This window comes from Coregonus clupeaformis, chromosome 23 (assembly GCF_020615455.1).
Source record: "Coregonus clupeaformis isolate EN_2021a chromosome 23, ASM2061545v1, whole genome shotgun sequence".
NCBI classification, from domain to species: Eukaryota; Metazoa; Chordata; class Actinopteri; order Salmoniformes; family Salmonidae; genus Coregonus; species Coregonus clupeaformis.
Window position 1 is genome coordinate 59,298,985 of NC_059214.1, and position 27,445 is coordinate 59,326,429.

The 27,445-nt window shown below is 44.7% G+C and overlaps 1 protein-coding gene across 1 annotated transcript; it reads right to left on the minus strand.

Moving 5' to 3' along the window:
* Nucleotides 1-420: 420 nt before the first annotated feature.
* On the minus strand, nt 421-27,445 carry LOC121576569 (NACHT, LRR and PYD domains-containing protein 12). The gene is made up of 20 exons (XM_041889806.2): nt 27,227-27,445; nt 27,025-27,096; nt 26,296-26,555; nt 26,081-26,179; nt 22,167-22,280; nt 21,873-21,986; nt 21,658-21,756; nt 17,740-17,853; nt 17,446-17,559; nt 17,231-17,329; nt 7,506-7,619; nt 5,499-5,609; nt 3,416-5,209; nt 3,145-3,318; nt 2,852-3,025; nt 2,229-2,402; nt 1,778-1,951; nt 1,449-1,622; nt 1,118-1,291; nt 421-906 (listed from the first exon to the last, which is right to left on the minus strand). Exons 3-20 carry the CDS (start codon nt 26,472-26,474, stop codon nt 726-728), a joined length of 4,176 nt encoding a protein of 1,391 aa, XP_041745740.1. The 5' UTR covers nt 26,475-26,555; nt 27,025-27,096; nt 27,227-27,445; the 3' UTR covers nt 421-725.

The window sequence follows — 27,445 nt, forward strand, 5'->3', positions numbered from 1 at the left end:
TCATATACAGTACCAGTCAAAAGTTGACACACATTTACATTTACATCATTTAGCAGACGCTCTTATCCTACTCATTCAAGGGTTTTTCTTTATATACATTGTAGAATAATAGTGAAGACATCAAAACTATGAAAAAACACATATGGAATCATGTAGTAACCAAAAAAGTGTTAAACAAATAAAAATATATTTTCAAATAGCCACCCTTTGCCTTGATGACAGCTTTGCACACGCTTGGCATTCCCTCAACCAGCTTCATGAGGTAGTCACCTGGAATGCATTTCAATTAACAGGTGTGCCTTGTTAAAAGTTAATTTGTGGAATTTCTTTCCTTCTTAATGCGTTTGAGCCAATCAGTTGTGTTGTGACAAGGTAGGGGGAAGAAGATAGCCCTATTTGGTAAAATACCAAGTCCATATTATGGCAAGAACAGCTCAAATAAGCAAAGAGAAATGACAGTCCATCATTTCTTTAAGACATGAAGGTCAGTCAATCCGCTGTCTCTGAATTATTAGATAACAACCCAGCATTTCACATGGATGCAACAAAAGTCCTTGTTTCTTGTTATAACAATGTTAATGTGTGACATTTCCCCATACATGCAGTGAAAATGTCTGCAGACAGAAACGTTTTCTACACAGCAAACTCTTCTTGAAATGTATGAAAATGCATTAAAAGGTGGAAATGTATTAGTTTTATCACACAAAAATATTGTACAGAGTGCATTATACATTAAGTTTCTCCAGTTTACAGAGTGGATCTTCCAAGACATCAGAGAGCAGCTTCGCTCCTGAGTCTCCTGGTTTATTCATTAGTAGATCTAGCTCTCTCAGGTGTGAGGGGTTTGACCTCAGAGCTGAAGCCAAATAGGCACAGCCTTCCTCTGTGACCCAACAACATGACAGCCTGCAGAGAGAGAAACACCTGTAATTCTGTCAGTTCTGGACACACTAAAAAACTAGTTCTGATTGCTTTCCTCAACAGCACATTATTTGCCTGATGGGTGGCAACAACTTATAAAAGGTCAAAAGATGCTATTTCGGATCACTACATTTAGTTTATAATTTGTTTTCATGCTTCCATGCAACTTCATGGTCTCCAAGAAAGATGGCCTTACCCCAGTGTTTCCACTTTACAGTGTGCATTCCCCAGTCCAGCAGAGAGCAGCTTCACTCCTGAATCCTGCAGGTTATTGTGACTCAGGTGCAGCTCTCTCAGACTAGAGGAGTTTGAGCTGAGAGCTGAGGCCAGAGACCCACAGCATTTCTCAGTGAGGTTACAGCATTTCAGCCTGGGAATAGATATGAAGGTAAAATGTACAGATACTGATTGTGACTGTGAAATGTTAATGTCCATCAGCAAGCTGCGTGCATGCTGCCTGCAAGCCTCCAGGTGGATCAGTTATAGCGCCCCTATTATGACATTATGGAATGTGCTGTATTACTTACGAAAGTCTTTCCAGTTTACAGAGTGGATCCTCCAGGACAGCAGAGAGCATCTTCACACCTGAGTCTCCTGGTTGGTTGTTGGTCAGGTCAAGCTCTCTTAGATGTGAGGGGTTTGACCTCAGAGCTGAAGCCAGAGAAGCACAGCTCTCCTCTGTGACTCCACAGCCTAACAACCTGAAGACAGAGTGGTTCATTTGTATGATATGCAGTTTCATAGCACATGATGACATTATTTATGATCAAACCTATAACTACCCAATTTAGTTTTCCTTTATCCTTGTGAACATTGTTTATTTCATTAAAGAAAATGTATTTTAATGACACATCACCTCAGTGTTTCCAGTTTACAGAGTGGTTCCTTCAGTGCAGCAGAGAGATGGTTCATTCCTGAGTCTCTTAACTTATTTCCACCTAGGTCAAGCTCTCTCAGGTGTGAGGGGTTTGTCATCAGAGCTGAAGCCAGATAAGAACATCCTTCCTCTGTGGTTTTAGAGTTATACAGCCTGCAGAGGGAAGCAGCATAATTTAATGTCCTACTGTCATAGGCATTGCAGTACACTTCATTACTCATTGAGAAGTAACTTCAAGTTGATGAATTAATTTAGACTGATAGTTTATAAGAGCAACTGGAGAACAGTACTGCCACATTCTCCCTTGGCTTTCTGACCTCAGAATTAAATGCCCATGCCCAGATATCCTCAACAAAATCAGATCACAAATCACATAGCTTGACCTAAATCCTGAAATTAAAGAACATTCTTGAGTTGTTCTAGTACTCACTTCAGTTTTTGCAATTTACACTGTGGATTCTCCAGTACAGCAGAGAGCAGCTTCACTCCTGAGTCTCCTGGTTGGTTGCTGGTCAGGTCCAGTTCTCTCAGATGTGAGGGGTTTGACCTCAGAGCTGAAGCCAGAGAAGCACAACCCTCCTCTGTGACTCCACAGCCAGAAAGGCTACAGATGGAGAGAGAATCACATTTACATTTTAGTCATATAGCAGACGCTCTTATCCAGAGCGACTTAGAGTTAGTTAATAACTATCCTCATGTAAACAGCTATTTGAGATCCAAGTATTGCTTAGTGAATGACAGATGAATGACCCAATCTTCTTTAGAAGAAGACAGCCAACTTAATTTGATCACCCTGTTACAGGAGAACTTTCCTGCAATGCAGGAAATGTAAAACATGTAGTGTATTTGAGGTTTTAAAAGACTTCTGAAGTTTGCAATTTGAACTTTGACATTTCAGACCTGATTTTCCCGTAAGAAAAATGTATCAACCCCTACAAACATGTCCATTAATTATAATCCACATACTAATTCAGATTTCCTGTTGCTGCAGGATTCTTTTCTTGCTCTAGCAAACTGGCTCAAATTAAGATCAGAAATCTGTATGAAACTAACCTTAGTATGTCCAGTTTACAGTGTGGATCCTCCAGTACAGTAGAAAGCATCTTTAGCCCAGAGTCTCCAAAGATATTCCTGCTCAGATCCAGCTCTCTCAGGTGGGAGGAGTTTGACCTCAGAGCTGAAGCCAGAAAAGCACAGCCAACCTTTGTGGTACCACAGCTCTTCAGCCTGCAATGGGAGAAATACTCAACTCTATATGCAACTGGACATTTTAAAGAGTTTAATCAATTCACATTTCCAAAAACAAAAGTAATTATATATTTCCACTCTTAGAGAGATGCCCTTACCTCAGTGTCTTCAATTTACAGCCTGGATTCTTCAGTCCAGCAGAGAGCAGCTTCACTCCTGAATCCTGCAGTTTATTGTCACTCAGGTCCAGCTCTCTCAGTGAAGAAGAGTTCGAACTGAGAGCTGAAGCCAAAGACTTACAGCATCTTTCAGTCAAGTTACAATCTTTCAGGCTGGAAGAAAGAATAAAACAACACATTTGGTCCACAAACAGGGTAAAGACTATAAAGACCATGAAGAAATTATGGAAATGTGTCCATAAATACTCACATTGCTGTTCTGGTGGCTTTGACCACTGGTAGCAGCATAAGAAGACCCTCCTCTGATCGCAAATACTTTCTCAGTTCGAATACATCCTGCTTCTCCACTGAAGTCAGCAAAACAAAGACCAGAGTGGACCACTGTGCAGGTGACAGTTCAGCTTCTGAGAGACTTCCTGAGCTCAGGTAGCTTTGGATCTCCTCCACTAGAGAAATGTCATTCAGTTCACTCAGACAGTGGAACAGGTTGATGCACCTCTCTAGAGAGGGATTCTTCCTGATCTTTATCTTTATGTACTTGGCTGTTTCCTCACTGGTGTGCGACTTGCTTCCTGTCTGTGACAGTAAGCCTTGTAAGAGAGTTTGATTGGACTTGAGTGAGAGACCCAGAAGGAAGCGGAGGAACAGGTCCAGGTGTCCATTCAAACTTTGTAAGGCCTTGTCCACTGCACTTTTGTGTAGAAACAATACAGGTGTTTCTCCTGACATTGTCTTAATATTTACACCTTGAGAGAGAAGATTTACATTGCTGTTTTCGAATGTGAGAAACACATACAGAGCAGCTAAAAACTCCTGAATGCTTAGATGTACAAAGCAGTACACCTTCTTCTGGCATAGCCCTTTCTCCTCTCTAAAGATCTGTGTGCACACTCCTGAGTACACTGATGCTTCTGTGACATCAATGTCACATTCCCTTAGGTCTTCCTCGTAGAAGATCAGATTACCTTTTTCCAACTGTTGATAAGCCAGTTTCCCCAGTTTCATAATCATTTCTGTATTCCAGTGGTTATCAATGTAATCTTCTCCAAGATACTTTCTACTACTCTGTTTGGTCTGAAAGATCAGGAAGTGTATGCACATTTGAGTCAGAGTCTTGGGGATCTCTCCACTCTCTGCTTCACCCAACATTCTCTCTAGAACAGTGGCTGAAACCCAACAGAACACTGGTATGTGGCACATGATGTAGAGACTCATTGAGGATTTCATGTGTGAGATGATTCTGTTGGCCAGGTTTTCATCACTGAATCTCTTCCTGAAGTACTCCTCCTTCTGTGGGTCATTGAACCCTCGTAACTCTGTCACCTGGTCAACACACTCAGGAGGGATCTGATTAGCTGCTGCAGGTCGGGAGGTTGTCCAGAGAAGCGCAGAGGGTAACAGATTCCCTTTAATAAGATTTGTCAGCAGCACATCGACTGAGGTTGACTCTGAGACATCAGAACAGGTCTTATTGTTCTGGAAGTCAAGAGGGAGTCGACACTCATCCAGACCATCAAATACAAACAGGACTTTGCACTCATCATAGTTAATCATTTTGGATTCTTTAATTTCCATGAAAAAGGAATCTAAAAGTTCCATCAAACTGCATCTCTTCGCCCTCATCAAATTCAGCTCACGAAAAGGAAGTGGAAATATGAACTGAATATCCTTATTAGCTTTTCCTTCGGCCCAGTCCAGAATAAACTTCTGCACAGAAACGGTCTTTCCAATGCCAGCGACTCCCTTTGTCAATGCAGCTTTTATATGCCTGTCTTGTCCAGGTAAGGGTTTAAAGATGTCATTACATTTGATTGGTGTATCTTGTGTTGCCGGTCTCCTGGATGCTGTCTCAATCTGTCTTATCTCATGTTCATTATTGACCTTGCCACTTCCACCTTCTGTGATGAAGATCTCTGTGTATATATCATTGAGAAATGTAGGGTTTCCGTGCTGTGCTAGTCCCTCAAAAACACACTGAAATCTCTTCTTCAGAGTTGATTTGAGCTTCTCTTGGATTTCTGCCTCAGCACTGACATTTTGGTGCCTGGGAAAATTACATACAATGTTTAACATTTCTACAGGTATCAAGACCTGAGACAACATGGTCTCCAAGTAATAGGAAGCTGTACAAAAAGTACACATTTTCTGATCTACGGGAAAGACATTCTCTCCTTCATCTGGATGGTCCTTTATATGGTCCCGCTCCATGGACACAGTGCTGGAAGGACACTGGCAAAATAAACTTTTCTATCTTTACAAAGAACAAGAAGTCATGGGTGTGAGTTTATGACTTTTGTTTTAAAGAAACCATGAACTCTAAATACTGTAATAACCTTTTATTTGACAGTGGTTCATCACTGAACCTCATCGGCAGGTCCATAGGCTGGTCACTCTTCATGGACACACAGCTGGGAAAAGGAGACACTGGTCTTTCCTGATGGACCCTGACAAACACAAATTGGTCAGTTATGTTGAGTCTAAATGAGGAGGTGTGTTATCATAATATTATTGAAGTATTACATACAGTGGGGAAAAAAAGTATTTAGTCAGCCACCAATTGTGCAAGTTCTCCCACTTAAAAAGATGAGAGAGGCCTGTAATTTTCATCATAGGTACACGGCAACTATGACAGACAAAATGAGGAAAAAGAATCCAGAAAATCACATTGTAGGATTTTTTATGAATTTATTTGCAAATTATGGTGGAAAATAAGTATTTGGTCACCTACAAACAAGCAAGATTTCTGGCTCTCACAGACCTGTAACTTCTTCTTTAAGAGGCTCCTCTGTCCTCCACTCGTTACCTGTATTAATGGCACCTGTTTGAACTTGTTATCAGTATAAAAGACACCTGTCCACAACCTCAAACACTCCAAACTCCACTATGGCCAAGACCAAAGAGCTGTCAAAGGACACCAGAAACAAAATTGTAGACCTGCACCAGGCTGGGAAGACTGAATCTGCAATAGGTAAGCAGCTTGGTTTGAAGAAATCAACTGTGGGAGCAATTATTAGGAAATGGAAGACATACAAGACCACTGATAATCTCCCTCGATCTGGGGCTCCACGCAAGATCTCACTCCGTGGGGTCAAAATGATCACAAGAACGGTGAGCAAAAATCTCAGTACCACACGGGGGGACCTAGTGAATGACCTGCAGAGAGCTGGGACCAAAGTAACAAAGCTTACCATCAGTAACACACTACGCCGCCAGGGACTCAAATCCTGCAGTGCCAGACGTGTCCCCCTGCTTAAGCCAGTACATGTCCAGGCCCGTCTGAAGTTTGCTAGAGTGCATTTGGATGATCCAGAAGAGGATTGGGAGAATGTCATATGGTCAGATGAAACCAAAATATAAGTTTTTGGTAAAAACTCAACTCGTCGTGTTTGGAGGACAAAGAATGCTGAGTTGCATCCAAAGAACACCATACCTACTGTGAAGCATGGGGGGTGGAAACATCATGCTTTGGGGCTGTTTTTCTGCAAAGGGACCAGGACGACTGATCCGTGTAAAGGAAAGAATGAATGGGGCCATGTATCGTGAGATTTTGAGTGAAAACCTCCTTCCATCAGCAAGGGCATTGAAGATGAAACGTGGCTGGGTCTTTCAGCATGACAATGATCCCAAACACACCGCCCGGGCAACGAAGGAGTGGCTTCGTAAGAAGCATTTCAAGGTCCTGGAGTGGCCTAGCCAGTCTCCAGATCTCAACCCCATAGAAAATCTTTGGAGGGAGTTGAAAGTCTGTGTTGCCCAGCGACAGCCCCAAAACATCACTGCTCTAGAGGAGATCTGCATGGAGGAATGGGCCAAAATACCAGCAACAGTGTGTGAAAACCTAGTGAACACTTACAGAAAACATTTGACCTGTGTCATTGCCAACAAAGGGTATATAACAAAGTATTGAGAAACTTTTGTTATTGACCAAATACTTATTTTCCACCATTATTCATAAAAAATCCAACAATGTGATTTTCTGGATTTTTTTTCTCATTTTGTCTGTCATAGTTGCCGTGTACCTATGATGAAAATTACAGGCCTCTCTCATCTTTTTAAGTAGAGAACTTGCACAATTGGTGGCTGACTAAATACTTTTTTTCCCCACTGGATCTGTTGTTTGGATTAGGTAGGCGTGTGAGTAAACTAAGTCATATTACCCCTGTTCACTGGAAAAGTTGATTGGTGGTCCCATAGACCAGTCACTTTTCATAGACTCACAGCTGGGTACTAACTATATCCATACTATGACCAATAAGCATACTACATACTAAATGTACATCCCAAATAGTATGGGTAGTGTGGTTAGTATGAGTATTTGAACACAGCTTATGTCTTATTACCCCTGTTCACTGGACAATGGTTCTTTTCTGAAGTTATATGGAGGATCCATTGACATCTCACTCTTCATTGACACACAGCTGGTTACAGGAGACGCTGGTCTCTCCTGATGGACCCTGACAAAAACCAAGGAGATTATTTTGAGTCTGACTGGGGAAGAAATTGTTGTTGAGGGTGCTCAGATATCTGTATCAGGATTATGTAGGTGTGTGGTAAAACTAAAGCTGTGTTCGAATAAAGCATCTTACGACTTCATTAACAATGTCTATTGACAACGCACAACTACTATACCACTTATCTAAGCATGACGTGAATAATCAAGTCAATACACGTTGGGTAGCTGGTATATAGTTAATGTACTGGCAAGTTCGATGTATTAGTAGCCAACTAACTTAGGTAGCTCGCTAACATACCAGTACATACAGGTTCCCTTGAAATCAGAATCCACCACTATTTACATTTAAGTCATTTAGCAGACGCTCTTATCCAGAGCGACTTACAGTTAGTGGGTGCATACATTTTCATACTGGCCACCCGTGGGAAACGAACCCTGGCATTGCAAGCGTCATGCTCTACCAACTGAGCTACACAGGACTCATACACTATCTCTCTGAGAAATACATGTTTGTGTGATGTTAGCTACAGTACCTTGCAAACAATATTTATCCCCCTTGGCGTTTTTCCTATTTTGTTGCATTACAACCTGTAATTTAAATGGATTTTTATTTGGAATTCATGTAATGGACATACACAAAATAGTCCAAATTGGTGAAGTGAAATGAAAAAAATAACTTGTTTCAAAAAATTATACAAAATAAATCACGGAAAAATTGGTGCGTGCATATGTATTCACCCCCTTTGCTATGAAGTCCCTAAATAAGATCTGGTGCAACCAATTACCTTCAGAAGTCACATAATTAGTTAAATAAAGTCCACCTGTGTGTAATCTAAGTGTCACATGATCTGTCACATGATCTCAGTATATATACACCTGTTCTGAAAGGCCCCAGAGGCTGCAACACCACTAAGCAAGGGACACCACCAAGCAAGCGGCACCATGAAGACCAAGGAGCTCTCCAAACAGGTCAGGGACAAAGTTGTGGAGAAGTACAGATCAGGGTTGGGTTATGAAAAAAATATCAGAAACGTTTAACATCCCACGGACCACCATTAAATCCATTATTAAAAAAAGGAAAGAATATGTCACCACAACAAACCTGCCAAGAGAGGGCCGCCCACCAAAACTCACGGACAAGGCAAGGAGGGCATTAATCAGAGGCAACAAAGAGACCAAAGATAACTCTGAAGGAGCTGCAAAGCGGAGATTGGAGTATCTGTCCATAGGACCACATTAACATTTACATTACATTTTAGTCATTTAGCAGACGCTCTTATCCAGAGCGACTTACAGTAAGTGAATACATATATATATATATATATATATATATTTAAAAAAATATATATATTATACTAGCCCCCCGTGGGAATCGAACCCACAACCCTGACGTTGCAAACGCCATGCTCTATCAACTGAGCTACATCCCTGCCGGCCATTCCCTCCCCTACCCTGGACGACGCTGGGCCAATTGTGCGCCGCCCATGAGTCTCCCGGTCACGGCCGGCTGCGACAGAGCCTGGATTCGAACCAGGATCTCTAGTGGCACAGTTAGCACTGCGATGCGGCGCCTTAGACTACACTCCACAGAGCTGGGCTTTACGGAAGAGTGGCCAGAAAAAAGCCTTTACTTTCGCAAGCCACTGTACAAGCAACTGCTGTAATGATATGCTTGTCACGATTCAGACAGACGACCAGAGGACCACAATTGCGTCACACCAGAAAGTTTATTAAACTTAAGGGAAAAGGGAAGTAGGGAGTGAATGAAGGCTCCAGGGGTAACAGGGATCCCGTCCAATGCGCTGGGTCTGTGCCCCCCCCAGTGGCAGCGATGCGTCCTATGAAGCCGGTGGTGGGTGGTCCAGAAGTCCTGGGGGGGGGGGGAGACACAGACACAACAGGGCGGAATGAAACCAGGCAGCAGTACAGTTCAAGGGAAATCCAAAATACGTAGTAGCAAGGCAGAAGGCTGGTCAGAGTTACCGGGATTGAAGAGTAGTCAGGAGTCGTAATGGCAGAAGCAGGTCTGGATCTCCTGAGGCAGAAGAGTATCCAAAAAACAGGCAGGTCCGGGGTCACAAAACCAGGGTGAGCCAGAAGCGCGAGCAAACAGGTTCCGGGTGTGAGCTTTGCAGACGATCTGACACCGGAGAGCTGAAAGACAGGGCCTTAAATACTGGGAGAGGTTAGTGGGTAATGCAGCGCAGCTGGCAGAGTAATTAGAGCCGAGCAGAGCAGGGACAGGTGGAGCTAGTTAGGCTGAGTAGAGAGAGGGAGGTGAGCAGAGTGGAAGATAGTGGAAACAAATTAAGGTGGTAACCCGGTGGAGTGAGAGGGCTCATGACAGAACCCCCCCAAGGGACGGCCCCAGAAGTCCCAAGAGCAACACCACGCCGGGCGGGAGGAGGGGAGCCGGAGGAGGGCTAGAACTCCTCCGAACGGTCCGAGTGAACGTCCTCATCCTCGGAGGAAGCCGGAGGGCCGTGGTCGGGAGATGGGACAGGTCCCGAGACAGGATCAGGCACAGGACAGGAAGCCGAGCGGGCCGGACGGTTAGGGACCCTCTGGGGCGGCCCCTACGGATTGCAGGTTGATCAGGATGCCGTTGGTGGAAAGCGGTGATGAGAGTCCTATCCACAATCCGACTAGCTGGCACCCAGGTCCTCTCCTCAGGTCCATAGCCCTCCCAGTCAATGAGGTACTGGAGACCCCTACCCCTCCGTCTGGACCGAAGCAGGCGGCGGACGGTGTAAACCAGACCACCATCGACGAGCCGTGGAGGAGGAGGACCAGGCGCAGCAGGGACCAGCGGACTCTCATGGATGGGCTTAATCTTAGACACATGGAAAGTGGGGTGCACCCTCAGGGAATTAGGCAGTTGGAGCCGGACAGCAGTTGGGCTAATCACTCTTATGATAGGGAATGGGCCAATGAACCGAGGTGCCAGCTTCTGCGACTCCACCCTGAGTGGCAGGTTCTTCGATGACAACCACACCCCTTTGACCAACATGGTAGGTGGGAGCAGGAATTCTCCGACGGTTGGCCCCGGTAGTGTAGCTGGCAACGGACCTGAGGAGTGTGGCTCGGGCTTGTGACCAGGTGCGGCGACATCGACGGGCAAAAGCAAGTGCAGATGGGCAAGTAACCTCCTCCTCCTGGCTGGCAAATAGAGGAGGCTGGTATCCATAAACACATTGGAAAGGGGACATACCGATGGCAGAGCAGGTCAGAGAATTGTGTGCGTACTCCACCCATGTCAATTGCTGCGACCAGGAGTGGGGGTTGCGTGAAGTCATGCATCGCAGCGCCTTCTCGAGCTCCTGATTAGCCCGCTCTGACTGCCCATTGGATTGGGGATGGAATCCGGAAGTCAGACTGACTGTGGCTCCCAGCAGGTGACAGAACTCCTTCCAAAAAGCGGAGGAGAATTGTGGACCACGGTCAGAAACAACATCCCTTGGCAGTCCGTGGATCCGGAAGACGTGTTCCAGGACCACCTGGGCGGTCTCCTTGGCGGTTGGGAGCTTGGGGAGGGGAATGAAGTGTGCCATCTTGCTGAAACGGTCAACGATGCTGAGAATGACGGTCATGCCACTTGAAGGGGGCAGCCCCGTGACAAAGTCAAGGGCGATGTGAGACCAGGGACGTCTGGGCACAGGCAGGGGCTGCAGCAATCCGGCTGGGGGGCTGGCAGGACGACTTGTGTTGGTTGCAGATGGGGCAGGCTTGGACGAATTCCCGTACATCCTTCCTCAGAGAGGGCCACCAGAACCTCTGGGCGAGCAGGTTGTAAGTGCGGGTGGAGCCAGGGTGACAAGCTAGGCGGGAGTCATGTCCCCACTGAATGACCTGGGACCTCAGGTCTTCGGGGACAAAAAGGCGGTCAGCTGGGCAAGTGCTGGGACCTGGCTGGTTACGGAGAGCCTCCAGCACCTGCTCCTCAACAGCCCAGGTCAGAGCTGCAACGATGCAGGGACTTGGCAGAATCGACACAGGGTCCTTGGAGGGGTGTCATCCTTCTGGAATTGACGGGAGAGAGGCGTCTGGCTTGGTGTTGCGTGATCCAGGCCGGTATGACAGAGTGAAATTAAACCTGGTGAAGAACAGGGCCCAGCGGGACTGCCTGGAGTTCAACCGTTTGGCCGTGCGGATGTACTCCAAGTTCTTATGATCGGTCCAAACGAGAAATGGAATGGTGGACCCCTCCAGCCAGTGACGCCACTCCTCCAAGGCAAGCTTCACAGCCAGCAGCTCACGGTTCCCTATGTCGTAATTGCACTCAGAGGGGACAACCGACGTGAGAAAAAGGCACAGGGATGGAGCTTCCTATCCTCCGCAGCCCACTGAGAAATCACAGCCCCAACTCCCACATCCGAGGCGTCCACCTCCACAATGAATTGCCGGTCCACATCAGGCATCTGGAGGATGGGAGCGGAGGTGAACCTCACCTTGAGGGTACTGAAGGCTTTGTCGGCTGCTGGGGTCCAGGTGAAGGGTTGCTTGGTGCTGGTTAGAGCAGTGAGAGGGGCAGCAACGGTACTGTAGTTCCGGATAAACTTCCTATAGAAGTTAGCAAACCCCAGAAACTGTTGCAGCTTCTTTCTGTTCTCCGGAACTGGCCATGAAGTGACTGCTGATACTTTGGCAGGATCCATTTGGATACTTCCTTCTGCCACTATGTACCCCAGGAAGGCCACTGTCTTGACGTGAAACTCACATTTCTCTGCCTTGGCGTAGAGGGAATTCTCCAGAAGACGATGAAGGACTTGCTGGACATGGCGGGTGTGTTCAGACAGGTTTCTGGAGTAAATTAAGATGTCATCCAGGTAAACGAAGACAAACTTGTTTAACATGTCCCGCAGTACATCATTCACTAGAGCCTGGAACACAGCAGGAGCATTGGTGAGGCCAAAAGGCATAACCAGATACTCGTAGTGGCCTGTTGGTGTATTGAATGCGGTTTTCCATTCATCTCCCTCCCGGATCCGCACTAGGTGGTAAGCGTTTCTGAGATCCAACTTGGTAAAAACAGTGGCTCCCTGGAGCAACTCAAAAGCAGAGGTGAGCAGAGGCAGAGGGTAACGGTTCTTCACTGTGATGTCGTTGAGTCCCCTGTAGTCGATGCAGGGGCGAAGAGATCCGTCCTTCTTCCCCCACAAAGAAGAAGCCAGCACCAGCAGGAGATGAAGATGAACGGATTAATCCTGCGGACAGAGAGCCATTGATGTAGTCCTCCATGGACTTTCTTTCAGGAGCAGACAACGAATAAAGACGACCCCCTTGGAGGAGCTGTTCCAGGGAGGAGGTCGATGGCACAGTCGTACGGTCGGTGAGGGGGCAGAGATGTGGCTCTTGCTTTGTTAAACACCTCTCTGAGACCATGGTAGCATTCTGGGACATTGGAGAGGTCAGGAGCGGAGTTAGTAGGTACTGGCCGAGGGGGTAGTGCGGCAGCAAGCAGGCAGGTTCGGTGGCAGTCCTCTCCCCACTCCCTGATCACCCCGGTCACCCAGTCGAGCTGAGGGTTGTGCCGGGCGGAGCCATGGGTAACCCAGGATGAGGGGTTGGCCTGGGAGAGGGGAGCAGGTGGAACTGGATAGTTTCTTGATGGTTTCCGGACAGACCCATCGAGACCGGGGCCGTGACATGAGTGACCGATCCGAGTAAGTGTCCGTCCAGTGCCCGGGCAGGAATAGGAGGTGTCAAACGGAGGTTCTCCAGTCCCAGTTGGCGTGCCAGCTTGATGTCCATTATGTTGGCTTCGGGCGCCAGAATCCACCAGAGCAGCCAGGGTGTGAGTTGAGTCAGAGAGGCGGAGGTGAACTTGCAGCAGGGGTTTGCGGTCGGAGGACTGGATGGTCATTGAACTCAACCGGACTCCCCCTACGCCCGGTGAGCTTCGGCCCTTTAAAGGGCAGGTTACCACACGATGTCCATCACCTCCACAATAGAGGCAGAGGTTTGAGGTGAAGCGGCGCTGGCGCTCTGCAGGAGTGAGGGAGGCTCGCCCAATCTCCATAGGCTCAGACTGATCAAGCTGACCTGGGTGAGTGGCAGTAGATGACAGGAGCCCAGTCGGATCTCTCCGAATGCCGGTAGTAGGTGGACCTTGGCGCCCCTCTCACGACGACGGGTCTGTATCCTTCTGTCGATCCTGACAGTCAGTGCGATGGCTTCATCAAGAGTGGAAGGCAGTTCATGGGAGACCAACTCGTCCTTGATATAGTCAGCCAAACTATGGAAGAACGCGTCCACCAACGATGGTGTGTTCCAAGAACTTCGTCTAGCCAGGGGTTCGGAAGTCGATGGAATGGTCTGCGACTGTACGTCTGCCTTGTCGAATACTGAACAGTTCACGAGACGCCTCTGCGGTGGGTGAATCCAGGTCAAACACCTTCAGCATCTCCTCAGCAAACAGGTCGAAGGTTGCACATGCGGGGGTTTGACGTTCGAACTCTGCTGTTCCCCAGAGTCGAGCTCGGCCCGTCAGGTGAGTGATGGCATACCCAACTTTAGCCCCTCCGTGGCGAAGGTCCTTGGCTGCAAGGAGAACTGAAGTCGGCAGCTAGTCAGGAATGGCCGGACCTGGGTTGAATCGCCGTTGAACCGCTCGGGGTTTCCAATCTTGGGTTCCGAGCAGCGGCTGCAATGACCGGGGCAGGTAACTCGGGGGCTGGGCTGGTGGGCAGACTGGCTGGGGTAAGGTTGGTGAGGAGTTGAATGATCATGGCGAGTTGTTGTTGCTGCTGCTGGAACTGCTGCTCATGCTCATCGGTTTCCATGTCGGGAAAGTGTGCGCTGAGTCCATAATGGTCGAGATCGTACTGTCACGATTCAGACAGACGACCAGAGGACCACAATTGCGTCACACCAGAAAGTTTATTAAACTTAAGGGAAAAGGGAAGTAGGGAGTGAATGAAGGCTCCAGGGGTAACAGGGATCCCGTCCAATGCGCTGGGTCTGTGCCCCCCCAGTGGCAGCGATGCGTCCTATGAAGCCGGTGGTGGGTGGTCCAGAAGTCCTGGGGGGGAGACACAGACACAACAGGGCGGAATGAAACCAGGCAGCAGTACAGTTCAAGGGAAATCCAAAATACGTAGTAGCAAGGCAGAAGGCTGGTCAGAGTTACCGGGATTGAAGAGTAGTCAGGAGTCGTAATGGCAGAAGCAGGTCTGGATCTCCTGAGGCAGAAGAGTATCCAAAAAACAGGCAGGTCGGGGTCACAAAACCAGGGTGAGCCAGAAGCGCGAGCAAACAGGTTCCGGGTGTGAGCTTTGCAGACGATCTGACACCGGAGAGCTGAAAGACAGGGCCTTAAATACTGGGAGAGGTTAGTGGGTAATGCAGCGCAGCTGGCAGAGTAATTAGAGCCGAGCAGAGCAGGGACAGGTGGAGCTAGTTAGGCTGAGTAGAGAGAGGGAGGTGAGCAGAGTGGAAGATAGTGGAAACAAATTAAGGTGGTAACCCGGTGGAGTGAGAGGGCTCATGACAATGCTATGCGGTTCGTAAGGCTAGCGTAGCTAACAAATTGTCAGCCAACATAACATGTAAAATAACTTCTTTGAAAAGTCATGACTTTATTAAATTGCTCAACATTTTCTTAACATTTGTCATAATTTTTTAAAGCGATGAATTTGTATCCAGTATCGTTGGATTTTGGCTGCATATTTTCCGACATTTTCTTCAAATCTGAAAATGATGTGAAGTCATGCCCATTTTTTGAAGAATTGCATTATGGGCAATAAAAGCACGGAAATAGTGTCCACTCCTTGTGTACTTCGTATTTTGGTGAATGTAATACGACATCCGGGATCATTTGGCATACTAACTATATCCATACTATGACCAATAAGCATACTACATACTAAATGTACATCCCAAATAGTATGGGTAGTGTGGTTAGTATGAGTATTTGAACACAGCTTATGTCTTATTACCCCTGTTCACTGGACAATGGTTCTTTACTGAAGTTATATGGAGGATCCATTGACATGTCACTCTTCATGGACACACAGCTGGGTACAGGAGACACTGGTCTCTCTTGTTTTTTATCTGACTCAGGAAGAAATAGTAATTAATGTTGTTGAGGAGTAATTATTATGTACAGTGCATTCGGAAAGTAGTCAGACTCCTTGACTTTTTCCACATTTTGTTACGTTACAGCCTTATTCTAAAATTGATTAAATAAAATGTTTTCCTCATCAATCTACACACAATACCCCATAATGACAAAGCGAAAACAGTTTTGTAGAAATGTTTGCCAATTTATAAAAGATAAAAAACAGAAATACCTTATTTACGTAAGTATTCAGACCCTTTGCCATAAGACTTGCAATTGAGCTCAGGTCATCCTGTTTCCATTGATCATCCTTGAGATTTTTCTACAATTTGATTGGAGTCCACCTGTGGTAAATTATATTGATTGGACATGATTTGGACAGGCAGATACCTGTCTATATAAGGTCCCACAGTTGACAGTGCATGTCAGAGCAAAAACCAAGCCATGAGGTCAACGGAATTGTCCGTAGAACACTGTGGCCTCCATCATTCTTAAATGGAAGAAGTTTGGAAAAACCAAGACAATTCCTAGAGCTGACAGCCTGGCCGAACTGAGCAATCGGGGAGAAGGGCCTTGGTCAGGAGGTGACCAAGAACCCGATGGTCACTCTGACAGAGCTCCAGAGTTCCTCTGTGGAGATGGGAGAACCTTCCAGAAGGACAACCATCTCTGCAGCACTCCATCAATCAGGCCAAGTGGCCAGACGGAAGCCACTCCTCAGTAAAAGGCACATGACAGCCTGCTTGGAGTTTGCCAAAAGGCACCTAAAAAACTCTCAGACAATGAGAAACAAGATTCTCTGGTCTGATGAAACCAAGATGTAACTATTTGGCCTGAATGCCAAGCGTCACGTCTGGAGGAAACCTGGCACCATCCCTACGGTGAAGCATGGTGGTGGCAGGATCGAGGGAAAGCTGAACGGAGCAAAGTAGAGAGAGATCCTTGATGAAAACCTGCTCCAGAGCGCTCAGGACCGCAGACAGGGGTGAAGGTTCACCTTCCAACAGGACAACGACTCTAAGCACAGAGCCAAGACAATGCAGGAGTGGCTTGGGACAAGTCTCTGAATGTCCTTGAGTGGCCCAGCCAGAGCCCGGACTTGAACCCGATTTAACATTTCTGGAGAGACCTGAAAATAGCTGTGCAGCGACGCTCCCCATCCAACCTGACAGAGCTTGAGAGGATCTGCAGAGAAGAATGGGAGAAACATCCCAAATACAGCTGTGCCAAGCTTGTAGCATCATACCCAAAAAGACTCAAGGCTGTAATCGCTGCCAAAGGTGCTTCAACAAAGTACTAAGTAAAGGGTCTCAATACTTATGTAAATGTCCTATTTCAGTGTTTTTTTATTTATACATTTGCAAAAATGTTTAAACCTGTTTTTGCTTAGTCATTATGGGGTATTGTGTGTAGATTGATGAGGAGAAAAACACTATTTAATCAATTTTAGAAATAAAGCTGTAACGTAACAAAATGTGGAAAAAGTCAAGGACTGAATACTTTCCGAATGCACTGTATGTATGTGGTATGTGTGTGGTTAAAAGTCTTATTACCCCTGTTCACTGGAAAAGTTGATTGGTGGTCCCATAGACCGGTCACTCTTCATAGACACACAGCTGGGTACAGGAGACACTGGTCTCTGCTGATGGACCCTGACAAAAACCAAGGAGATTATTTTTAGTCCGACTGGGGAAGAAATTGTTGTTTAGGGTGCTCAGATATCTGTATCAGGATTATGTAGGTGTGTGGTAAAACAAAGTCATATTACCCCTGTTCACTGGACAATGGTTCTTTACTGAAGTGAAATGGAGGATCCATTGACATGTCACTCTTCATGGACACACAGCTGGGTACAGGAGACACTGGTCTCTCCTGATGGACCCTGACAAACACAAATAGGTCAGTTAGGTTTAGTCTGACTGAGGAGGTGTTAAATCGTGTTATCATAACTAACTATATCCATACTATGACCAATAAGCATACTACATACTAAATGTACATCCCAAATAGTATGGGTAGTGTGGTTAGTATGAGTATTTGAACACAGCTTATGTCTTATTACCCCTGTTCACTGGACAATGGTTCTTTTCTGAAGTTATATGGAGGATCCATTGACATCTCACTCTTCATTGACACACAGCTGGTTACAGGAGACGCTGGTCTCTCCTGATGGACCCTGACAAAAACCAAGGAGATTATTTTGAGTCTGACTGGGGAAGAAATTGTTGTTGAGGGTGCTCAGATATCTGTATCAGGATTATGTAGGTGTGTGGTAAAACTAAAGCTGTGTTCGAATAAAGCATCTTACGACTTCATTAACAATGTCTATTGACAACGCACAACTACTATACCACTTAGCTAAGCATGACGTGAATAATCAAGTCAATACACGTTGGGTAGCTGGTATATAGTTAATGTACTGGCAAGTTCGATGTATTAGTAGCCAACTAACTTAGGTAGCTCGCTAACATACCAGTACATACAGGTTCCCTTGAAATCAGAATCCACCACTATTTACATTTAAGTCATTTAGCAGACGCTCTTATCCAGAGCGACTTACAGTTAGTGGGTGCATACATTTTCATACTGGCCACCCGTGGGAAACGAACCCTGGCATTGCAAGCGTCATGCTCTACCAACTGAGCTACACAGGACTCATACACTATCTCTCTGAGAAATACATGTTTGTGTGATGTTAGCTACAGTACCTTGCAAACAATATTTATCCCCCTTGGCGTTTTTCCTATTTTGTTGCATTACAACCTGTAATTTAAATGGATTTTTATTTGGAATTCATGTAATGGACATACACAAAATAGTCCAAATTGGTGAAGTGAAATGAAAAAAATAACTTGTTTCAAAAAATTATACAAAATAAATCACGGAAAAATTGGTGCGTGCATATGTATTCACCCCCTTTGCTATGAAGTCCCTAAATAAGATCTGGTGCAACCAATTACCTTCAGAAGTCACATAATTAGTTAAATAAAGTCCACCTGTGTGTAATCTAAGTGTCACATGATCTGTCACATGATCTCAGTATATATACACCTGTTCTGAAAGGCCCCAGAGGCTGCAACACCACTAAGCAAGGGACACCACCAAGCAAGCGGCACCATGAAGACCAAGGAGCTCTCCAAACAGGTCAGGGACAAAGTTGTGGAGAAGTACAGATCAGGGTTGGGTTATGAAAAAATATCAGAAACGTTTAACATCCCACGGACCACCATTAAATCCATTATTAAAAAAAGGAAAGAATATGTCACCACAACAAACCTGCCAAGAGAGGGCCGCCCACCAAAACTCACGGACAAGGCAAGGAGGGCATTAATCAGAGGCAACAAAGAGACCAAAGATAACTCTGAAGGAGCTGCAAAGCGGAGATTGGAGTATCTGTCCATAGGACCACATTAACATTTACATTACATTTTAGTCATTTAGCAGACGCTCTTATCCAGAGCGACTTACAGTAAGTGAATACATATATATATATATATATATATATATATATATATATATTTAAAAAAATATATATATTATACTAGCCCCCCGTGGGAATCGAACCCACAACCCTGACGTTGCAAACGCCATGCTCTATCAACTGAGCTACATCCCTGCCGGCCATTCCCTCCCCTACCCTGGACGACGCTGGGCCAATTGTGCGCCGCCCATGAGTCTCCCGGTCACGGCCGGCTGCGACAGAGCCTGGATTCGAACCAGGATCTCTAGTGGCACAGTTAGCACTGCGATGCGGCGCCTTAGACTACACTCCACAGAGCTGGGCTTTACGGAAGAGTGGCCAGAAAAAAGCCTTTACTTTCGCAAGCCACTGTACAAGCAACTGCTGTAATGATATGCTATGCGGTTCGTAAGGCTAGCGTAGCTAACAAATTGTCAGCCAACATAACATGTAAAATAACTTATTTGAAAAGTCATGACTTTATTAAATTGCTCAACATTTTCTTAACATTTGTCATAATTTTTTTAAAGCGATGAATTTGTATCCAGTATCGTTGGATTTTGGCTGCATATTTTCCGACATTTTCTTCAAATCTGAAAATGATGTGAAGTCATGCCCATTTTTTGAAGAATTGCATTATGGGCAATAAAAGCACGGAAATAGTGTCCACTCCTTGTGTACTTCGTATTTTGGTGAATGTAATACGACATCCGGGATCATTTGGCATACTAACTATATCCATACTATGACCAATAAGCATACTACATACTAAATGTACATCCCAAATAGTATGGGTAGTGTGGTTAGTATGAGTATTTGAACACAGCTTATGTCTTATTACCCCTGTTCACTGGACAATGGTTCTTTACTGAAGTTATATGGAGGATCCATTGACATGTCACTCTTCATGGACACACAGCTGGGTACAGGAGACACTGGTCTCTCTTGTTTTTTTATCTGACTCAGGAAGAAATAGTAATTAATGTTGTTGAGGAGTAATTATTATGTACAGTGCATTCGGAAAGTAGTCAGACTCCTTGACTTTTTCCACATTTTGTTACGTTACAGCCTTATTCTAAAATTGATTAAATAAAATGTTTTCCTCATCAATCTACACACAATACCCCATAATGACAAAGCGAAAACAGTTTTGTAGAAATGTTTGCCAATTTATAAAAGATAAAAAACAGAAATACCTTATTTACGTAAGTATTCAGACCCTTTGCCATAAGACTTGCAATTGAGCTCAGGTCATCCTGTTTCCATTGATCATCCTTGAGATTTTTCTACAATTTGATTGGAGTCCACCTGTGGTAAATTATATTGATTGGACATGATTTGGACAGGCAGATACCTGTCTATATAAGGTCCCACAGTTGACAGTGCATGTCAGAGCAAAAAACCAAGCCATGAGGTCAACGGAATTGTCCGTAGAACACTGTGGCCTCCATCATTCTTAAATGGAAGAAGTTTGGAAAAACCAAGACAATTCCTAGAGCTGACAGCCTGGCCGAACTGAGCAATCGGGGAGAAGGGCCTTGGTCAGGGAGGTGACCAAGAACCCGATGGTCACTCTGACAGAGCTCCAGAGTTCCTCTGTGGAGATGGGAGAACCTTCCAGAAGGACAACCATCTCTGCAGCACTCCATCAATCAGGCCAAGTGGCCAGACGGAAGCCACTCCTCAGTAAAAGGCACATGACAGCCTGCTTGGAGTTTGCCAAAAGGCACCTAAAAAACTCTCAGACAATGAGAAACAAGATTCTCTGGTCTGATGAAACCAAGATGTAACTATTTGGCCTGAATGCCAAGCGTCACGTCTGGAGGAAACCTGGCACCATCCCTACGGTGAAGCATGGTGGTGGCAGGATCGAGGGAAAGCTGAACGGAGCAAAGTAGAGAGAGATCCTTGATGAAAACCTGCTCCAGAGCGCTCAGGACCGCAGACAGGGGTGAAGGTTCACCTTCCAACAGGACAACGACTCTAAGCACAGAGCCAAGACAATGCAGGAGTGGCTTCGGGACAAGTCTCTGAATGTCCTTGAGTGGCCCAGCCAGAGCCCGGACTTGAACCCGATTTAACATTTCTGGAGAGACCTGAAAATAGCTGTGCAGCGACGCTCCCCATCCAACCTGACAGAGCTTGAGAGGATCTGCAGAGAAGAATGGGAGAAACATCCCAAATACAGCTGTGCCAAGCTTGTAGCATCATACCCAAAAAGACTCAAGGCTGTAATCGCTGCCAAAGGTGCTTCAACAAAGTACTAAGTAAAGGGTCTCAATACTTATGTAAATGTCCTATTTCAGTGTTTTTTTATTTATACATTTGCAAAAATGTTTAAACCTGTTTTTGCTTAGTCATTATGGGGTATTGTGTGTAGATTGATGAGGAGAAAAACACTATTTAATCAATTTTAGAAATAAAGCTGTAACGTAACAAAATGTGGAAAAAGTCAAGGACTGAATACTTTCCGAATGCACTGTATGTATGTGGTATGTGTGTGGTTAAAAGTCTTATTACCCCTGTTCACTGGAAAAGTTGATTGGTGGTCCCATAGACCGGTCACTCTTCATAGACACACAGCTGGGTACAGGAGACACTGGTCTCTGCTGATGGACCCTGACAAAAACCAAGGAGATTATTTTTAGTCCGACTGGGGAAGAAATTGTTGTTTAGGGTGCTCAGATATCTGTATCAGGATTATGTAGGTGTGTGGTAAAACAAAGTCATATTACCCCTGTTCACTGGACAATGGTTCTTTACTGAAGTGAAATGGAGGATCCATTGACATGTCACTCTTCATGGACACACAGCTGGGTACAGGAGACACTGGTCTCTCCTGATGGACCCTGACAAACACAAATAGGTCAGTTAGGTTTAGTCTGACTGAGGAGGTGTTAAATCGTGTTATCATAACTAACTATATCCATACTATGACCAATAAGCATACTACATACTAAATGTACATCCCAAATAGTATGGGTAGTGTGGTTAGTATGAGTATTTGAACACAGCTTATGTCTTATTACCCCTGTTCACTGGACAATGGTTCTTTTCTGAAGTTATATGGAGGATCCATTGACATCTCACTCTTCATTGACACACAGCTGGTTACAGGAGACGCTGGTCTCTCCTGATGGACCCTGACAAAAACCAAGGAGATTATTTTGAGTCTGACTGGGGAAGAAATTGTTGTTGAGGGTGCTCAGATATCTGTATCAGGATTATGTAGGTGTGTGGTAAAACTAAAGCTGTGTTCGAATAAAGCATCTTACGACTTCATTAACAATGTCTATTGACAACGCACAACTACTATACCACTTAGCTAAGCATGACGTGAATAATCAAGTCAATACACGTTGGGTAGCTGGTATATAGTTAATGTACTGGCAAGTTCGATGTATTAGTAGCCAACTAACTTAGGTAGCTCGCTAACATACCAGTACATACAGGTTCCCTTGAAATCAGAATCCACCACTATTTACATTTAAGTCATTTAGCAGACGCTCTTATCCAGAGCGACTTACAGTTAGTGGGTGCATACATTTTCATACTGGCCACCCGTGGGAAACGAACCCTGGCATTGCAAGCGTCATGCTCTACCAACTGAGCTACACAGGACTCATACACTATCTCTCTGAGAAATACATGTTTGTGTGATGTTAGCTACAGTACCTTGCAAACAATATTTATCCCCCTTGGCGTTTTTCCTATTTTGTTGCATTACAACCTGTAATTTAAATGGATTTTTATTTGGAATTCATGTAATGGACATACACAAAATAGTCCAAATTGGTGAAGTGAAATGAAAAAAATAACTTGTTTCAAAAAATTATACAAAATAAATCACGGAAAAATTGGTGCGTGCATATGTATTCACCCCCTTTGCTATGAAGTCCCTAAATAAGATCTGGTGCAACCAATTACCTTCAGAAGTCACATAATTAGTTAAATAAAGTCCACCTGTGTGTAATCTAAGTGTCACATGATCTGTCACATGATCTCAGTATATATACACCTGTTCTGAAAGGCCCCAGAGGCTGCAACACCACTAAGCAAGGGACACCACCAAGCAAGCGGCACCATGAAGACCAAGGAGCTCTCCAAACAGGTCAGGGACAAAGTTGTGGAGAAGTACAGATCAGGGTTGGGTTATGAAAAATATCAGAAACGTTTAACATCCCACGGACCACCATTAAATCCATTATTAAAAAAAGGAAAGAATATGTCACCACAACAAACCTGCCAAGAGAGGGCCGCCCACCAAAACTCACGGACAAGGCAAGGAGGGCATTAATCAGAGGCAACAAAGAGACCAAAGATAACTCTGAAGGAGCTGCAAAGCGGAGATTGGAGTATCTGTCCATAGGACCACATTAACATTTACATTACATTTTAGTCATTTAGCAGACGCTCTTATCCAGAGCGACTTACAGTAAGTGAATACATATATATATATATATATATATATATATATATATATATTTAAAAAAATATATATATTATACTAGCCCCCGTGGGAATCGAACCCACAACCCTGACGTTGCAAACGCCATGCTCTATCAACTGAGCTACATCCCTGCCGGCCATTCCCTCCCCTACCCTGGACGACGCTGGGCCAATTGTGCGCCGCCCATGAGTCTCCCGGTCACGGCCGGCTGCGACAGAGCCTGGATTCGAACCAGGATCTCTAGTGGCACAGTTAGCACTGCGATGCGGCGCCTTAGACTACACTCCACAGAGCTGGGCTTTACGGAAGAGTGGCCAGAAAAAAGCCTTTACTTTCGCAAGCCACTGTACAAGCAACTGCTGTAATGATATGCTATGCGGTTCGTAAGGCTAGCGTAGCTAACAAATTGTCAGCCAACATAACATGTAAAATAACTTATTTGAAAAGTCATGACTTTATTAAATTGCTCAACATTTTCTTAACATTTGTCATAATTTTTTAAAGCGATGAATTTGTATCCAGTATCGTTGGATTTTGGCTGCATATTTTCCGACATTTTCTTCAAATCTGAAAATGATGTGAAGTCATGCCCATTTTTTGAAGAATTGCATTATGGGCAATAAAAGCACGGAAATAGTGTCCACTCCTTGTGTACTTCGTATTTTGGTGAATGTAATACGACATCCGGGATCATTTGGCATACTAACTATATCCATACTATGACCAATAAGCATACTACATACTAAATGTACATCCCAAATAGTATGGGTAGTGTGGTTAGTATGAGTATTTGAACACAGCTTATGTCTTATTACCCCTGTTCACTGGACAATGGTTCTTTACTGAAGTTATATGGAGGATCCATTGACATGTCACTCTTCATGGACACACAGCTGGGTACAGGAGACACTGGTCTCTCTTGTTTTTTATCTGACTCAGGAAGAAATAGTAATTAATGTTGTTGAGGAGTAATTATTATGTACAGTGCATTCGGAAAGTAGTCAGACTCCTTGACTTTTTCCACATTTTGTTACGTTACAGCCTTATTCTAAAATTGATTAAATAAAATGTTTTCCTCATCAATCTACACACAATACCCCATAATGACAAAGCGAAAACAGTTTTGTAGAAATGTTTGCCAATTTATAAAAGATAAAAAACAGAAATACCTTATTTACGTAAGTATTCAGACCCTTTGCCATAAGACTTGCAATTGAGCTCAGGTCATCCTGTTTCCATTGATCATCCTTGAGATTTTTCTACAATTTGATTGGAGTCCACCTGTGGTAAATTATATTGATTGGACATGATTTGGACAGGCAGATACCTGTCTATATAAGGTCCCACAGTTGACAGTGCATGTCAGAGCAAAAACCAAGCCATGAGGTCAACGGAATTGTCCGTAGAACACTGTGGCCTCCATCATTCTTAAATGGAAGAAGTTTGGAAAAACCAAGACAATTCCTAGAGCTGACAGCCTGGCCGAACTGAGCAATCGGGGGAGAAGGGCCTTGGTCAGGGAGGTGACCAAGAACCCGATGGTCACTCTGACAGAGCTCCAGAGTTCCTCTGTGGAGATGGGAGAACCTTCCAGAAGGACAACCATCTCTGCAGCACTCCATCAATCAGGCCAAGTGGCCAGACGGAAGCCACTCCTCAGTAAAAGGCACATGACAGCCTGCTTGGAGTTTGCCAAAAGGCACCTAAAAAACTCTCAGACAATGAGAAACAAGATTCTCTGGTCTGATGAAACCAAGATGTAACTATTTGGCCTGAATGCCAAGCGTCACGTCTGGAGGAAACCTGGCACCATCCCTACGGTGAAGCATGGTGGTGGCAGGATCGAGGGAAAGCTGAACGGAGCAAAGTAGAGAGAGATCCTTGATGAAAACCTGCTCCAGAGCGCTCAGGACCGCAGACAGGGGTGAAGGTTCACCTTCCAACAGGACAACGACTCTAAGCACAGAGCCAAGACAATGCAGGAGTGGCTTCGGGACAAGTCTCTGAATGTCCTTGAGTGGCCCAGCCAGAGCCCGGACTTGAACCCGATTTAACATTTCTGGAGAGACCTGAAAATAGCTGTGCAGCGACGCTCCCCATCCAACCTGACAGAGCTTGAGAGGATCTGCAGAGAAGAATGGGAGAAACTTCCCAAATACAGCTGTGCCAAGCTTGTAGCATCATACCCAAAAAGACTCAAGGCTGTAATCGCTGCCAAAGGTGCTTCAACAAAGTACTAAGTAAAGGGTCTCAATACTTATGTAAATGTCCTATTTCAGTGTTTTTTTATTTATACATTTGCAAAAATGTTTAAACCTGTTTTTGCTTAGTCATTATGGGGTATTGTGTGTAGATTGATGAGGAGAAAAACACTATTTAATCAATTTTAGAAATAAAGCTGTAACGTAACAAAATGTGGAAAAAGTCAAGGACTGAATACTTTCCGAATGCACTGTATGTATGTGGTATGTGTGTGGTTAAAAGTCTTATTACCCCTGTTCACTGGAAAAGTTGATTGGTGGTCCCATAGACCGGTCACTCTTCATAGACACACAGCTGGGTACAGGAGACACTGGTCTCTGCTGATGGACCCTGACAAAAACCAAGGAGATTATTTTTAGTCCGACTGGGGAAGAAATTGTTGTTTAGGGTGCTCAGATATCTGTATCAGGATTATGTAGGTGTGTGGTAAAACAAAGTCATATTACCCCTGTTCACTGGACAATGGTTCTTTACTGAAGTGAAATGGAGGATCCATTGACATGTCACTCTTCATGGACACACAGCTGGGTACAGGAGACACTGATCTCTCCTGCTCCTCTTTCTCACCTGAGACAATATTTTTCGAAAAAGTGTCCCCCTCCTCTCTCTCTGCAGAGAGATTCATTTTAGAGGTTGTAACTCACTTCTCAGGAGGACAAATACTATTGTCCTCTGACCTAGATTAGCCCTGTGAACACACACCCGCCTACACCCATACAGAGAGAGAGAGACAGAGAGAGAATTAGAGAGTGTGTATCAATCATACACAATGCAGTCAAATAGCTACACACACTACCCAATTCAAGTGGCTGATTTCTGTAACATTTGTTGGCAATCAAGGAAGTGCATCACTGCGACAGTTTATGCATTTGCTAGCTATTGTTAGCAACTTTGCTAGCATGTATACCTAGCTGGCACATTTACAAGCCATAGCAGTGACAAAGATTAGTATAATTTAAATGAATGAGGTGGTCCTTTCTGCAAATAGTGTATTTTTTAAGGAACTTAGCTGGCTAGATAACACAGTTCGCAAACAGGACCAATAGTTGAATAGACATTAAGTATGCTACTCCTTTAGTCTCCCCTTTTCCCCATCTCTGCTCTACTCTTCTCTTTTCTTTCAATAACTTTCTATTTCCTTGTAGCAAGAAACTAAAACAGTCTGTAATGCTTACCATGTTTTCTTCTCTCTAAGATGGGTTCCTCGGTTTGAGAATGTCTCTGTAGACTGTAGCTTCTTTGTTTGGCTGCTCAAAGGAGAGAAGAGAATAATGAAGGGAGGGAAGCCAGGGCAGGAACAGTATTTCAATTCCGCCTTAAGGAAATTTGATAGCTAGATTAGCTACATTTGCTTGGTAAATTGTTGCTATGCCTCACCCCTCTCTCTGTGATCTAAATGCGCAACACCAAAGTTGTCCGAAGTGATTTAATAACAAACCAGGAAGAGATTTACGCCAGCTGTCTGCATGTGAAACCTTGTGAAACAGCCTGTTTTAAAACCTGGAATAAAATGGATTAAAGGTGGATTAACAAGTGACTCAGTGTGGAGTACAAACAAACAAAGCCTCCACTGTGATCCAACAGTTGTACATCTGA

What these genes read in the sequence shown, in the direction of transcription:
- LOC121576569 (XM_041889806.2), bottom strand. Translation starts at nt 26,474, where the DNA reads ATGAATCTCTCTGCAGAGAGAGAGGAGGGGGACACTTTTTCGAAAAAT. An exon ending in AACTTTTCCAGTGAACAGGG is followed by an intron (nt 7,620 to 17,230) that starts GTAATAAGACTT and finishes GGTTTTTGTCAG; the next exon opens with GGTCCATCAGGAGAGACCAG. An exon ending in GAACCACTGTCAAATAAAAG is followed by an intron (nt 5,210 to 5,498) that starts GTTATTACAGTA and finishes TAATTTTCCCAG; the next exon opens with GCACCAAAATGTCAGTGCTG.